At 35.1% G+C, this 16,528-nt stretch overlaps 2 protein-coding genes and 1 long non-coding RNA gene across 3 annotated transcripts; all 3 read left to right on the forward strand.

Moving 5' to 3' along the window:
- The first annotated feature begins 7,600 nt into the window (after nucleotides 1-7,600).
- LOC141611506 (cyclin-dependent kinases regulatory subunit 1) lies at nucleotides 7,601-9,380 on the forward strand. Its single transcript, XM_074430055.1, has 4 exons — nucleotides 7,601-7,708; nucleotides 7,804-7,892; nucleotides 7,993-8,053; nucleotides 8,866-9,380. Exons 2-4 carry the CDS (start codon nucleotides 7,840-7,842, stop codon nucleotides 9,010-9,012), a joined length of 261 nt encoding a protein of 86 aa, XP_074286156.1. The 5' UTR covers nucleotides 7,601-7,708; nucleotides 7,804-7,839; the 3' UTR covers nucleotides 9,013-9,380.
- A 1,739-nt stretch (nucleotides 9,381-11,119) lies between these two features.
- On the forward strand, nucleotides 11,120-14,152 carry LOC141611505 (uncharacterized). Its single transcript, XM_074430054.1, has 5 exons — nucleotides 11,120-11,448; nucleotides 11,558-11,896; nucleotides 12,067-12,572; nucleotides 12,867-12,983; nucleotides 13,178-14,152. Exons 1-5 carry the CDS (start codon nucleotides 11,211-11,213, stop codon nucleotides 13,811-13,813), a joined length of 1,836 nt encoding a protein of 611 aa, XP_074286155.1. The 5' UTR covers nucleotides 11,120-11,210; the 3' UTR covers nucleotides 13,814-14,152.
- Nucleotides 14,153-15,265: 1,113 nt separating this feature from the next.
- Nucleotides 15,266-16,434, forward strand: LOC141614445 (uncharacterized). Its single transcript, XR_012529339.1, has 2 exons — nucleotides 15,266-15,812; nucleotides 16,091-16,434. It is a non-coding gene; the product is annotated as an uncharacterized LOC141614445 (long non-coding RNA).
- The last annotated feature ends 94 nt before the right edge of the window (nucleotides 16,435-16,528 follow it).

The raw sequence follows: 16,528 nt of genomic DNA on the forward strand, positions 1-16,528 counted from the left end.
TAGTAAGTACATAATCATAGTGTTGACCTCATTAAGTATATGATCAATGTTCCAATAGTTACCCTGTACAATTGGCATAGCCTATACGTGTGGCAGAGGCGGAAACATGATGGTGCGGCGAGATGATGGTGGTCGAAGGTGGGTGGCGTTTGAAAGTAACCATATGATCGTAGTGGACAATTTCGCACACATGTTATATATCACTACTACAAATTTAGGCAACTACAACGCCCCTTTAACAACGATTATTCACGAAAATCACAATAGACGTTGTAGAATGTATGGCGCGAATTTTACTAAAATAAATTACAACGGGTATGGTTATAAAAACCGTTGTTATTAGTTTTAACAACGGGTCACACATGCACAACCGTTGTTAATAATTTGGCGCAAAATTGGCGCAAAGTTAGTGAAAAGTAATTACAACGGTTATTTTTGAAACCCGTTGTTAAAACTTATTCAACAACGGGTGTTTTTTACAACCGTTGTTAAAACATATTTCACAACGGTTGTTGTTTAATAACCGTTGTCAATACCTTCCATACTATAAACCACACAAATGTAAAGTCTGCTGCACCACAAAACACAACCCTTAATACACAAACACAAACACAAAGAGACAAACAAACACAAAACACATACACACTCTCTTTCTCTCTTTCTCTATTTCTCTCTTTCTCATCGTCGCTTTATCTTCTCGCCGTCATTGTGATTTCATCGTCTATTACGTTCGTATTTATCGGGTAAATCTCGCCACCTTTGTCATCGTCATTATTTTCTTTTTCTATTTATTTCTTTTGCATATATGTGTTTTTATCGACCATTATGTTATTTGTTTAAGTATTGTTCGCATAATTAGTTACTAAAACAATGAAGAAGCAAGATGAAGAAGTAAGATAAACATAATTAATATATATATATATATATATATTTATAAATACATAAATTAAAAAAAAAAAAATACATATGTAAAAATGCAATTCTTATATTTTCATGGAGGATCTTATTGTGCTCTATCGTATCCATCCTCTCCTCCTTGGCTATTTGGAGGTTCCGTTCGCAGATTGCTATATCGTCATATAGCCGCAATCGCTCTTCCTCCCCGTCAAGCCATCTTCTTTGGCGTGCTTCAGTGCGGATCGAGCTTCCGCAAGGTAGCTCCTGAAACTTTCCTCAATATGGAGGAACCGGCGGATGAAGTTGTTGTTGTTCTCGATCATGGTAAGAGTCTTTAGGATGAAATCATTCATTTTCTTAGATTTTTTTGAGTTTGATTTGAAAGATTAAGTAGAGTTTGTTTTAACAGTTAGAGTTTGGAGATGAATATATGAGATAATGGAAATGTTAGTTGAGATATGCAATGTATTTATACTAAGCAATGTGTGGGTTGAGTTAATTGCTTTTTAATTAATATATATGTTAGGAAGTTGTGCCATAATCATCATCATCTCTCTCAATAATGTTGCTTCAAATCCTATTACTAACCCTTCTCATTCCATATTATCCGTTCATATGTACAAAGAATGTCAGGTAATAATGCATGCATTGGAATTCTAACAGTAGTAATTATGCATGCATCTAGTAATATTTAATTTTTTTTTTTTATTTTTTAAGAACAAACAACAACGGTTATTTTAAAACAACCCGTTGTCTTTAGTTATAACAACGGTTTTGTATATTACAACCCGTTGTTATAACTTTCCCCCCAAAATTGAGTCACACTTTCCACAACGGTTTTTTATACATAAAACCGTGGTTAATAGTTTTAACAACGGTTTCCTTAAGTAAACCAACCGTTGTTAAAACCTTCTACAACGGACGCTTTAACAACGTCCGCTTTTTTATATAACAACGGTTTTTGACCGTTGTTATAGCCTGTATCTGTAGTAGTGTATGTTCAAAGTAACAGAAGATTAGAAAGAGTAACAATTACTTGATACAATGCGGGGATACCAAATCCTAATAGTCTAATACTCTTGGTGATATTAATTATTAAAGTTAAAAATATGTATATTAGTGGCTAAAAATGGCAGAAGATAACATGCATTTTTTTTTCCGAAAATAATTGTTACTCTCTGATACTTCGTATTTGCTAAGTTCCTTCTCTACCAAAATCATACAACAGTAAATTTGGAAATGATTGTATGCTAGTATCTTTTCTGAATCAAGAATCAAGGCTTAAATTTTGGTTTGTTCATTTTTATGCACTTTCTAATATCTTACTTTAGAATTTTTAACCTGTCATTTTTAAAAATTTAAAAATTTAGTGGGGTCAAATAAGATGACAAATTGACAATCATTAGTTATTAGTTACTAATTTTGAATTATGATGATTAAAATAATCCCCACTAAACTAAAAGAATAAGAAAACTCAATGTTTTTCCCGCCTAAATGCATTCTCCTATAAGTGGGCCTATTTTTTTGTCATCTTAACTCACTACAATTCAATACATTAGTGGGCCAACGAAAAAAATCAATGTGTAAGTATAATTTTTTCTGTAAAACAAGAAACTCGATGGCCCCCAAACATTGATGTTTTATATTAATATTACCTTATTTAATAATAATAGAATTTCCATAACTATATGTGCAATTTTCGCCACAAATATAATATTCAGTATCCTATATTTCTATACACAGAAAAATTCTAGCTTCAAACCTTATAGTGTTTGTATAAAGTATAATTTAGATTATAGAGTATAATTAATACAAATAAAATCTCCAAACTCTTATGATGTATAAATAAATTTTGATGTATAAATAAATTTTGCCTTTTTAAATAACGTACAAAAATTAGCTATGATGTATAAATAAATTTTGACATTAAAACTGACTTTGATTAAAGCTAAGTAAAAAAAAGCAACTGATTATATAAATAAAACGTGTCAATTTCGCTCTTTTCAATCTTTCCATCTTATACAACTATACAAGCTAACATGTTTGAATGTCCAATATAAAAATGTGATATTATTATTGATAGGCTTATCGCGTACCTATGCAAAGATAAAATTCCCTAAACACAAATTAATGTAGCAATAGGGGTCGAACACGAGGAAACGGGAATTACGTCGTAAATTGCTATGGGTAGATTCTTATCAAGGTCGATTACGTTTTTAGTTTGGTTTGATTGTTTAATGATTAACAAAGGTTGTAATGTAAATTATATAATAAAAGGGAGTCTAAGGGGTTCGGATCACACATGCAAAGGTAAACATATGATCATGATAAACTTGGTACTAATAACATTGTCAATTGCTTAGGTTTAGAGACACCCACCTTACGGTATTAGCGTCAACCATAGACCGGGTCCTAGAGAAACTCTCGTCCATGACTAGGTCGTCCTACTATACATGCTTAGTCTAATTCAATTCTGTGCCTCTCGACTTATAGAACGAATAAACAAACTTAATCAATTGAATAGGGCCCTAAACAAAGATTAAACATTGTGGCACAAGCATGTGATAGAAGCAATATGATCAATATTATTATTAATCTATTTTATCATGTTATATACTTGATTTATGCATGGCTCCCCTAGCCCTTAGACTAGGAAATTTAGCTACTCATACTAAAATGTAAATTGCAAACTAAATTAAGAGAAATGGTGAACATAATTGTATGATTTATATAAACTAATTGATTTAACATGTGGAAGAATTAAACTAAAGTAATCTAAACAAATTATTTAATTATAAACTATGTATAAACTGAAATAGAAATGTAGAGATATAAACTATAAGTAGAAATACCTTAAAAGTAGAGAACTTGTATGGAAGAACAATGTATAACCAAAAGCTTGAAATAACTTAGAACCAAATGTTTGAAGAACTACAAGATTAACTAATTTGTAAACTAATATGAAAACTATTGAGAGAAATATAATGCTTAAGGCTATTGTAACTAAACTTGGACGTAAAAATTGGATGCCCAAAACCTAAGAATACCTCTCCTATTTATAGGAGAGGAGGATGCAACGTAAATACCAAGGGGCATGTAACCCCGATCGGGGCCACCCCACCCCGATCGGGGTCGTGTATTTCCGGGTAATTTCTCTTAATTCCTCTCTTAATTGCGTGAGGAATCCAAAGTCTATACTTTAATGCTCCTTAATCACCTGGGTAAATGCCTCATCTATGATCTTTATAGCTCCCAAAAAGCATCCTAAGCATGTTGGAATCTTATACTTTCCACCTTGACTTGGATTTGATCATTGGGCCTTGACTTTGGTTGTTGTCAACATTTGCATTATACATAATAATCCATCAATTTCTCCATGCAAAACCCAATCCAATGCTCCATGCTTAGTCCAACACTTGGTCTTGTTTAGCTTAGTGAACTTAGTGTATAAAATGATAGGAAAAAGCCTCTAAATGCTTAGATTCCTACAAAAACATGTTAAGACAAACAAATACACTAGAACAACAAATATTAGCTTATGACACTATGATAAGTGCTAAATAACAAATAAAATGGAGCTAATATAGGGGATGAAAGTATATAAAATATGCACTTATCAATTATTATTATTTTGTGCTTTTTTATATATTCTCTTCATAAAAAGATCTAGGATGCTATTATTATTTTTAATAATAAAAATAGATTCACACAAAAATAACTTAATCTAAAAGTCATTTGAATAATAAACTTTTTTTTATAATATCACTAACATTATAATCAGTAGATTACAACATACTATTATAACTACAACTCATATTGTAAAAATTAAAGCTCAATTAATTTAACCCTTATAAATGTCGTGCTTTAGCACGGGATCTCAACTAGTTATGATTAAATTAGTTGATTTTGAATTTATGAAAAGTTTAGGATAATATGATTTAAAGTAAGATTTGTTTTTGAAACTCACTGGGGGATTCTTAAATGTATTCAAAATATCAGCATGTGTATATTATAACCTTAATTAGTCAGATTTAAAACTTAATAAGTCAAATTTAAGTAATTAATCAGCATCTTATATATTATTTAAAAGATACTCAAAAATTATCCTAAAATCGTAACTGAACAAATATCCTAAGATGTAGGCTACAAATTCTAGGGAAATAAGTTGTAAACGAAATTTTAAGATGGTAAAAGCTGTAAACGAAATTTTAGGATGATTTTTAATTGAGTTAGGAAACATCATATACTATTGCCGTTATTAAAGTTTGAGATTTCGTATTATATGGCTAATTGACGACTTGATTAGTTAGTTTGTATAAATGGATAAAAATTATATATATTATATATTTGTATAAATGGCAAGCAATATTAAAAATATCATACCTAGTTGATTAAATATATCCCGAATATCTAGGCGTCAGTTTAGGAAACTGTATCATCATATTTGTTAGAAATCCAGCAAATGACATGTGTCGTATGAATAGGTGTTGACACATGGCGTTTAAATAAGTTGCTGGTTGTTACTTTAATATAATATATGATGATATGATATGATGATGGTAGTTTTATGTGCAATTTGCTATCTAAAAATTGTGGGAAAAAATATATAGATGTGTATAAGTTTATATCATATAATTATGTCAAATTTGTTTAAAAATTTAGTCAATTAAGAGATTATAAAATCTAGCCCTAATATTTAGATGTATAAGTGAATGTGTGAGTATGTAATATATGTGTTCTATTTTTTTTTTATAAATTTATTTACCACAAATCAACATTTGAACATATAGTGCCACAAATTAAATTAAATTATTAAGAATGCATACTATTCAAAATAATTAGAATAGGTTATATATAAGGCATGAATTTTTAATTTGTCTTTTTTTTGTTCATTTTCTATTATTAATATTTATGCAAAAAAAATATACGGAGTATAATATATGGTTTTATTTTTAATTTGAAATGATTGAGACTATAAAAGACAAAAGATAAGAGAGTAATTTGGAAAGAGAGTAATTAAACATGAAATGAACATGGAGGACCCCATATTTAGAGAAAAAAAAGTGTGTTTTTTAGTTACCTAAAAAGCAGGAGCCAATAGAAATTGGCTAAATAACTTGGCTTTTATTACTAGTAGACTAGTAGATGAAGGAAATGAGATAGCGTCATCTGGTGGTACCCAAAATCAGTACCGCTGAGGGTATTTTAGTAATAGTAATCTAAAGTTTGATTTTCTGCAATTAATTAGGGGTAAAAGTGGAAATGTAGTTTGCATCAATACTAAATTAACCTAAAGGTCGTACGAAAGCCATCACGGACGATGGCGGAAAAACATACATGTTAATGCAAAACTATCGCGGCAATGGTTGAGTTATGAGATTATAATGGTGGACTGGAATTCACCGTTAAAAATATTGTAGAAGGAAGGTAACGATTTGCTAAATTTCTCAAAGTTATAAACTGTAAAGTAAACTACTCTTAGATTTCATAAAAAAAAATCAAAACAGATTTATTGGGTAAATTCAACATTTGATAAATTTTATCAAATAACAATTGCCGGCAGATGACGTCGGAAAGATCATACGTTGGTTGTTGAATTGTAAATTGTAATGTACGGTTTTGTCCTTTCCATTTTAGATTAAAAATTGAAGAGGAATTTATTAATAGTCATTTTAATATATTGTTTTATTTCAAACTTGGTACCACCCGGCGGCGCCGTATCACTATCCATGAATGAATAGGTAAATAAATAATCAGGACAAAGGAAGTAATAACTTTCCAATTTTTGATGCCATAATCGTGGTCATTGTCTTACCTGAGGGATCTTCCCCTCATTTCTAAAACCACAATTCCGACGAGAACTCCCCATGAAGAAATTTCAAGGCAAGTGATAGTTCCCATTTTTTGTCCTATGTCATAGAGGCTCCATAAGAACATAGATTTTGGACCAACTGAGAGTGTTGAGTTGGTTTAAAAAGAGGTCATTTTTCAAGTTGATAAGAAGAAATGCCTTACGTCTAACTCCTCCCATATTAGCAAGGTTTCAATGATTCAACTTAAATTTGTAACAGTCAGGGACCTCTGGGGATAATTATCCTGAGCTAGCTTAAAGTTGTATAAAGAATTTGCTAGAAAATCATCCAAGTGTCGGGTGAATGTGGTGAGCTTTTATCAAACACTTGAGAATAAGGTAGAAGACCTTGCAGCAATAATAAAAGAGTTCATAGTTACTAACAAACAAGTTAAATTATGTGGTGTTCATAATACCTGGACATAGGTAAGGTTTAGCCCGACCCGGTCAATTGGGGCCATTTCCTCCTGGGTCGTTGGCCCGCCTAACCCGCATCCCCAACCAGGCCGATCACGGGCTCACTCCTTTCCAGCCCGCATGGCCCACCACCCTTTTTTCCCAACTGGGCCGATTAGGGTCATCACTCCCTCAAATTGGCCAGCCTCCAGCCTGCACATCCTAGACCATGGCATGGGCTCGGGCTCGCCCCTACTCAACCCGTTCGCTCCCCAGCCCGATACAGTCCGCCCGGCCCATTGTAGAGGTCTATTGTCAACTTTTCCAAATTACAAAAACCAACGGTCAAAAATGAACCTTTAAAGATCCATTGGCGGGGCATTATCACATTCAAAATTCAAATTATAAAAATAATCAATCATTAAACAACCAGAAAAACAAAAACTTGCTTGTAAATCTTATTATTTCCAACAAAATAAAAGGCCTCCACTAAACCAACATTTCCTCCACTATTCTTTTCCCCCCGCTCCTCCACTATCACTTCACACTTTCTCTCTCTACTCGGTACTCTTTCTCTCTCTTCATTTTTCGTCGATTTTGTAATTCTCCGATTAATCGTGCTTTCGATTTTACCCTAATTGTTTTGGTATCATCTGTAGATTGAATCGATTGAAGAATTAGAAGCAGAAGAAGAAATGGGGCAGATCCAGTATTCTGAGAAATACTTCGATGATACTTTTGAGTACAGGTGACTAATTCTTATACGAATTAATTATTTTGAAAAAACTAGGGTTTTGAATTTGGGGAATTTGTTATAATTTGATGATTTTTTTGGGGAAATTTTGTAGGCATGTTGTTCTTCCTCCTGAGGTCGCCAAGCTTCTTCCAAAGAATCGACTTCTCTCTGAGGTTTCTTTCTGTTTCTGTTACATTTTGAATCTTGAGACTTTCGCTTTTCCGTCATCATTTCGTATGATTGTTAGTTTCGTATGGATATTTGTTCGGATGATTGATTCTGGAGTTTTAAATGATTTTGTTATACTCCCTCCGTCCCAATTATTTGTTTATCGTTTTTAATTGTTGTGACTTTGTGAGGGTCTTTTAGTCAAAGGTGAACAATCAAGAGAGGCGGAGAGAGTAGTTTTTATTCTGTTATTGATGTTGTTATTGCAAATACCGTGGCTGAAATGCACTTTTAGGATGTCTTATTCTTATGTGTAATTGGTTTGTGTGGAAAAATATTGCAAATGAAAGATAAGAGATGCATCCGTTTTCGTGGTCTATTGTTTTAATATGCGAAATGAAGAGTTGTGAGGGTGTATTTGCTTCTTGTTGATGTTATGATTGCCGTCTGTTTTGTTTCTTTCATTGTTGAACCAACACCGCAAGAGTCGTGAGTCGGTTAGAATTGTGTGTTGCTCATTGCTATTCGCAAATAACATGGTGGATAAATTGTATCCTGGCGACGCTCTGTCCCCTTATTGATGCTTTGAAAGTCCTTAATTTCATTACTCAGCATTAAAATAAAGCTGTTGTAAGATAATTGTGTATCACAAGAAAGCTAGGGTGTAATTGTGAATGCAAACCGTAGATAATTGTGTATCACGAAATGGATTGTGAATATGTTAGAACTGTGTGTTATACACAGATGGAGAAATTGTGAACGCAAACCGTAGACAACTGACAAGTGATTTTGTGGGTGTAATTTTTATGTTTATCAGAATGAATGGAGAGCAATTGGGGTTCAGCAGAGCCGTGGATGGGTGCACTACGCAGTTCACCGCCCAGAGCCTCACATCATGCTGTTCAGGAGGCCACTTAATTATCAGCAGCAACAAGAGAATCAATCGAACATCATGGCTAAGTGATTTAGTGTCCTCCTTGTTGCTATTTTTCATTTCTAAAGCTCTAGAAATGAAAGTGCTCTTATGTTTGAACTTGTCAGTAGTCTAGTATACTTATAAACGAACTATGTACTGTGATCTTGTTTGTAGGCTTTAAGTTATGCTCTTCAAACAAATAGGGTATTGTGAACTTCCCGGTTCTCTATTTCGTCGTACTCTATTGTAGTTCTCTTGTTTGAGAATTACCGAGTATATGCTAGTGGTTGTTTCGCTTTAAATTAGCAAGTGTCACATTTCCTATTGATGATGTGTTCATGTGGGTTTGAAAGTCCATACTTTGTGAATTGTGATGGATCTTATTGAGATAGTGAGATGCATTCTATATTCTGAAATGTGCTTCAATCTTTTCTCTGCTCATCAATGGAGCTCTTTTTTTTTTTTTTTTTTGTGTTCGATCTCAAATTTCTTCAAATGATGTTTTTGCTTTCACTTTTCTTTTGAATAAAAGGGAGTCGCATGGTAATTTTTCTTTTGCATTCATTCCAAGCCATAACTCGTAAGTATCAATACTCAACCGATGTTTAGTTCGTGTTTCTTTTTGCCGTAGTTTTCCACTCTATTTCCTGCTGTTCAGGCAATGTGTCTTTTCTTTTGATCAATGCATAATCAGCTACACCCGAGTTTCACGTTGTAACCCTTATAGCATTGCTTCTCGATTTGAAAGGTGATGTAGAATGAGTATGATTTACAGCCGATATATTCCCAAAGGTACATCTTGAGTTCTTGACCTCTTCAGTTTGGTTGGGCCAATTCTGTTTCAGGCATCAGCTCTGAAGTGTCTTGTCACCCTAGGATTGGATGAGTGAGTAGCTTTGTGTCTGAGGTTCTACAACAACAACAACAACAACAACAACATTACCCCAGTGCCTCAATGGCTCCTGCAAATTGCGGTGTAAGGGGGGGTCGGATGTACACAGCCTTACCCTTGTGTTCGGAACACAAAGAGGCTGTTTCCGAATGACCCAAGATGACTTTCTTGATCACTCTTACAGTATTACCCACTTGAATGAGGTGATCTTATAAATAATTAGGGATGTCAATTTCACCCGCATCCATCAAAACCCGATCCACCCGATCCTAAAAGATGGATGAAAACCCGATTTAAATGGATGGTGGATGGATGACGGATGAAACGGATGTGGATGACGGATGGGTTGGATGAAGAAATTCCACCCGCCATCCATCCATCACCCGATTTTATTATTTTTTATTTAATTTTTTTTACATATAACACATTATTAAGATATAAAATATTTAAATTTTCATATTTTTCTACTCTCAATATAAATATTTTGTAAGCCTACCCACTAGAAAGTTAAACTAAATTAATTGTCTAACTTTATTTTTGTAGAGAAAAAAAAATCATCATTTTTTTAAACTTGAAATTATAAATGCACAACACCCGTTTATCACCCGATCCACCCGTTTCATCCATGGATGATGGATGGATGGATGACGGATGATATGTTTCACGGATGACGGACGGGTTGGATGGGATTTTAAAAAGACGGATGGATGACGGATGAGGCTTCACCCGACCCGAACCCGATCCATTGACATCCCTATAAATAATCCATATTAGGTTTTTTTTTTTTTTTTTTACAGAAATCCATCATAGGTTTCAGATGCTATTAATTAAATCCGACAAATAATGCATATTAGCATTTTTATTACTCTAGTTGATTTACTTTAATCAATTTTGGTCTGTGAATTCGTAATTTTCATGTGTTGTAATTCAGCATGATTGGATCAAATCTAATCAATTAGGACAATTTTCAAGTAGATTGGATTCGATATCTCGAATTAGATCAAATTCATACCATAAATCATGACGTATAAAAGGGCTGGCAAGTAGTATATTTGACTCTTCTGTTCAACTATAGACGATGACAAACGAGTTAAGTAATGACGAAAGTAATTTTGAAATGCTTATCTAATTTCTATATGCAAGTGGGAAAAAACTATGAAATTGCAATCAATCTAGGATGGGTTGAATGTTTAGATTAGTCTGCTAATTGACCTGAGCTGGGTTGGTGATTGACTTGAGTTCTATTCGATTGGTCATTGTTAGCATCCATTATTAGAACGATTTCTCAGACATCACTCAATTTATAGTAAAGAACCCATCAAGTTCAAAAAAACAAAAACACAAAAAATAGGCCATGGATCTCCGGCTACTAGGGGCGATCAGGGCCGGCAGACATGAAGAAGTAAAGCATTTGATGGAAACAGAACCAAGTGTTGTCGCTGGTACGACACCACAAGGCAGCACTCCGCTTCACGTTGCAGCTAGATTTGGTGACAGAAACATGGTTGATGAAATACTTGGGCTCTGTCCTTCTCTACTCATGTTTCAGAACAAAAGGGGTGACACTGCCCTACATGTTGCGGCGAGAGCAGGTATTATGAAATAGCATACCACATTGGATGAGCATGATATATATATATATATATATATTAATAATCACTCCGTTCATTCACTTGAATTTCCATATACTTTATTTAACAGGGAATGTCGGCGTGGTGATGTCTTTGATGGAATGGATTTCGCAGAACAACATGGAGCATGTTTTGACCCTAACAAATGTAGAGCTTGACATGGCTGTCCATGATGCAATAATGAACGGTCATCAAAGTGTCGCGCTTGCATTGATCGATAAGGTTCAGCCCAGAGCTTGGGTATTACTTCAAGTAAACAAAGCAGGGGAATCTCCGCTTTCTCTGGCTGTTGATGGTAACTTGGACGGAGTTGTTAAGTCCATTTTGAAGGCATGTCCGTCGACTTTGTCCCACAAGAACGCTTACGCATTGACTGTTCTGCACAAAGCTATTCTCCAGAATAATCTCGGTATTACTTCTTTTTATTCTTGAACCTCTAAATAATGTTTCAAGTTCAACAATAGCTAGTGTAAATGCGATTTTGAAGTTCAATAGTAACAGCTGGGTTTGTAAAGTGCACCCTTAGGCATTCGGAAACTAGTCGAGGTTCAAGAATTTCTTATTCAGCTTTTTATGCAGGAATTGTGAAATTGGTGTTACAAATGGACAATGATCTTCCAAAAGCCGTCGATCTAGACGGAAAGACTCCACTTCACTATGCTTCAGCCTTGGGTTACACATCTGTGGTCCAATTTTTAATCAAATCAGACTCTTCACTGGTGTATCTCACTGATAAAATGGATAGTTCTTCTCTTCACTTGGCGGCTCAATACGGCCGTTTAGATGTATTGAAAACACTTCTGCAGTGTTGTCCAGATTCAATTGAACAGATTGACAAAGATCATCGAAACATCCTTCATATTGCCACCCACAACGGGATGTGTGTAGTCGTGAGATGCCTTCTGAAGTTGCCTGATATTATTGACCTCGTGAATGCGACCGACATTGATGGAAACACCCCGTTGCATCTTGCATCTAGTAACTACCATGATAGTGTAGTTTATGCTCTTGTGGAAGATTGTAGGGTGGATCTCTCTAAAACCAACAATGTCAATTTGACAGCTCTTGATGTTGCTGAACCTCAGGTGAATACTACAGTATAAGTTTTTTACATTATTCCTATGTTACTCCGACTCTTCTTATTCCCTTGCGTACCCTTGCAGGAGTATCACATTTAGACACTTCATTTTAAGCCAAAATATGGGGGGTTTTCGTAAAATAGTCAAGTGTGGCACTTAGACACGCACCCGTGTCAGATACTTCTAAATGAGTCAGAATAACATAGTTCAACTTTATTTAAAATCAAGAAAGAAAGAAATACAAATCAGTCTTATCCTTATGGAGTACATTAATTTATCAGTATGATTACTGTTTTTCAGGCGAATGCGAGACACACTGGCCATATCCTTAACCATTGTCCAAATTCTGTTCCATCTTCTAATGGAACAGTTGTTGGTGTCACTGTATTACCTAAGCGTAGGATGGGATTTCAAAAGGTAAAGTTTCGTACTTTCATACCAGGTTGTATCCACCAAAATGAATTACCAGTAATCAATCTATCGCTCAACAAGATGCTTTGAAATAAAATCTCGACTTTGTTCTCATAGTAACCATTGAATCTTCAAAATTAACTTGTCTTGAAAACCACATAAGATTGGTAACACTAATGAAAGTATGTTCGGTGGTGAAGAACCTGACAATAAGGGCGTTGATGGAGGCTAGTGGAAAGAGAGGAAAGCAGTTAGAGGACATTCTGAACCGAAGGATAAGTTACAAACCAGGAGAAAGGCCGATAGACAACAAGCGTGCCAGAGAAGTAGCAAACACCCTGACACTAATGTCAACATTTGTCGCAACCATCACATTTAATGCGGCATTCACCTTGCCAGGTGGGTTCACCAACAATGGAGGGCTGGCCGTCTTAGCCAGGAATGTGGCCTTTCAAGCCTTCATTGTAACAGACGCAATCGCTATGACCTCGTCCATGATAGCAACCGTTATACTGGTGTGGTCTATGAGTCGGCCTGAGAATGAGTCCTTTCTCATCTCTCTTTCCTTGGGGAAAAACTTGACCTGGATTGCCTTGACCGCCATGGGATTGGCATTTGTGACAGGACTTTATGCGGTTTTGACAGAGGTAGTGTGGCTCGTGGCTGTCGTTTGCTGCATTGGATGTGTGTTTCCTGTGATTCTCTACGTTTTGCCTGCGTTATATGATTGGGGAGCTAAGCAACCACGGTCCAATCTCGCTAACAGTCCTTTTCGACAATATGCTCTCCTTATTCGTGATGTTCTGGAAGGCAGTCTCGGATACCGCTCTAGGTAAAAAAAAACTAAGGCACTTTACTCTTCATATCATGTCAACTTTATCCAACTTAATTCATTGAAACCGGAGTATTATTTACCATGATATGAAGATAATATCAAAAGATTTACGAGTATACTATGAGAAAATATTCGTCTTTTAATATTAGCCGATAATCAATTGTGTTGAGATAATATGATACATTGATACGGAGTAACATGTAATTGACCTCGTTTGAAGCACGTGTAACTATTAGAAGTATGATGGTATGAACATCAGTTCATAGACTATACATATGAGGTAATACCTCTTATTGTTTATTTTCTGAGTTTTATTTTAAAGTTTTTGAGTTCTGCTTTAGCATAAAGTTTTTGAGCACATTTACTAAAACATTACACTAAAAAAATATAATATTGCTCAATTACTATATTTATAAATGGCAATATGCTCAGAAAAAATGTGTATATGCTCGAAAACTAGAAGGCCTGAGGTATTACCTCAGATGCGTAATCCTTTTTCTCGTATGAACATGATAGAGAGAAAGATGTTTATGAGAGAATTGTAATTATCATTCATCAAAAGTAATTCTGTAGCTGCAGTACATGGTGTATATATATACAATCATAAACCGACTTAGCTAATCTATAACTAACTTTGATTGGTTATAACAAACTATAACAAACTCTTTGTAACTAACTCTTAGTAGTTAGTTTATCAGTCTCATATTCCCCCCTCAAGCTTGAGGGTGGGGTGAACACCAAACCAAGCTTGGTGGAAAGAAACTGGTGTTGAACAGATCCAAGTGCCTTGGTCATTAAATCTGCTAACTGAAGTCCTGTTCTGACATGCTTAGTTATAAGAAAACCTGCTTGTTGCTTCTCTCGCACATAGTGACAGTCAATGGATAGATGCTTGGTTCTTTCATGAAAAATTGGATTATGAGTGAGATGCTCTGCTGCTTTATTATCACATAGTAATGGGACTGGTTTAGGAACAACAACATTCAAATCCTGCAGAATATTGTCTAACTAAACCAGTTCAGAAGAGGTGTAAGAGAGGCTTCGATATTCGACTCAAATTTGAACTCTTCGACGATGTCGTTGCTTCTTAGTTTTCCAGGAGATCAATGATGAGCCAAGGAAGATACAATAACCACTGAGTGATCTACAAGTGAATGCACATTTTCCCCAATCTGCATCACTATATGCAGTGAGGGCAAGATCAGATGTAGCACTGTAAAACAGTCCAGTATTGATGGTACCCTTTAAGTATCTGAGGACATGTATAGCAGCTTGCAAGTGTGGTAATCTTGGCTGACTGATAAATTGACTCAGATGCTGTACAAAATATGACAGATCTGGCCGTGTTGAATTAAGATATAATAGTCTTCCTACTAATCTTCTGTAGACTTCAGGATTGTCTAGAAGCTAACCCTCATCAGTGGACAGTCTTAGACCTGTGGGTAAGGGAAAATCTGCTGGTTTACACTCCTCCATCTGCATATCCTTGAGTATATCCAAGATATACTTTCTCTGATTGATCATAATGCATGTGGCATTTCGTGAAATCTCCAATCCCAGGAAAAATCTCATGTTCCCTAAATCTTTGATAGAGAACTTAGCATCAAGGCCCTTCTTTATCTTTTCAATTTGAGCATCACTTGTACCAGTCAATAGAATATCATCTACATAGACTAATGCAACCACAAAATCTCCAGTGTCTGAATTATGCTTGGTAAATAAAGAATAGTCATTTTTGGATTGTACAAACCCAATACTTTCCAAGTATTTGGTTAACTCTTTATTCCATTGTCTACTTGCTTGCTTTAACCCATACAATGATCTAAGCAATCTACAAACTTGACCAGGCTGAACTGTGTACCCTTGTGGTGGACTCATATATACCTCCTCATCTAGAAAACCATGGAGGAAAGCATTGTTGATGTCCAATTGATGTAAATTCCATCCTCTTGCTGCTGCCAGAGCTAGCAATGCTCTAACAGTTGTAAATTTTGCAACAGGTGAGAAGGTGTCTTTGTAATCTCTGTCCTTCACTTGATTGTACCCCTTTGCCACCAAACGAGCCTTATACCTCTCAATACTACCATCTGCTTTATACTTTATCTTGAAAATCCATTTAGAACCTATTGTTTTCTTACCCATGGGCAGCTGAACTAGTTCCCATGTTTTGTTATCTTCTAGTGCTTTGATTTCCTTGTTCATAGCATCAATCCACTGTGGTTGAATGCTTGCTTATTTGAAAGTGTATGGTTCTGATTCCTGAATGACATTGACTAAGGATGCAGCATAAGCAGGAGAAAAATCAGCTAGACCTTGCAGGACTGCAACATGAGCAGAAGATGCAGGAGTTGTACTTGGCAATTTCAGAGGACAATGATACTGTTGCAGAAGAATGGATGGCTGCCTGGGCCTTGTGGATCGTCTGGTGATAGGATCTGGTTGTGAACCCACCTGGACCAAGTGGTCACTAGTACTATTTGTATTTGGAGAACTATTATGTGGCATATTATTATTGTGAAGTACTTCCTCAGGGACTGTTACTGCAGTCTCTGGAATATTTGTATGCATTTGTACAGTAGTTGGAATAATGGTATTTGAAGAGATACTAGATTTTGGTACTAATACAGTAGATGTTGCAGGGTTGACCAAATGCTTATTATTTTGAACAATCTTATTATCTTGCTTGAAAGGAAAAATATCTTCTTGAAAGATCACA

The sequence above is a fragment of the Silene latifolia genome, chromosome 11 (genome assembly GCF_048544455.1).
Source record: "Silene latifolia isolate original U9 population chromosome 11, ASM4854445v1, whole genome shotgun sequence".
In the NCBI taxonomy this organism is placed as follows: domain Eukaryota; kingdom Viridiplantae; phylum Streptophyta; class Magnoliopsida; order Caryophyllales; family Caryophyllaceae; genus Silene; species Silene latifolia.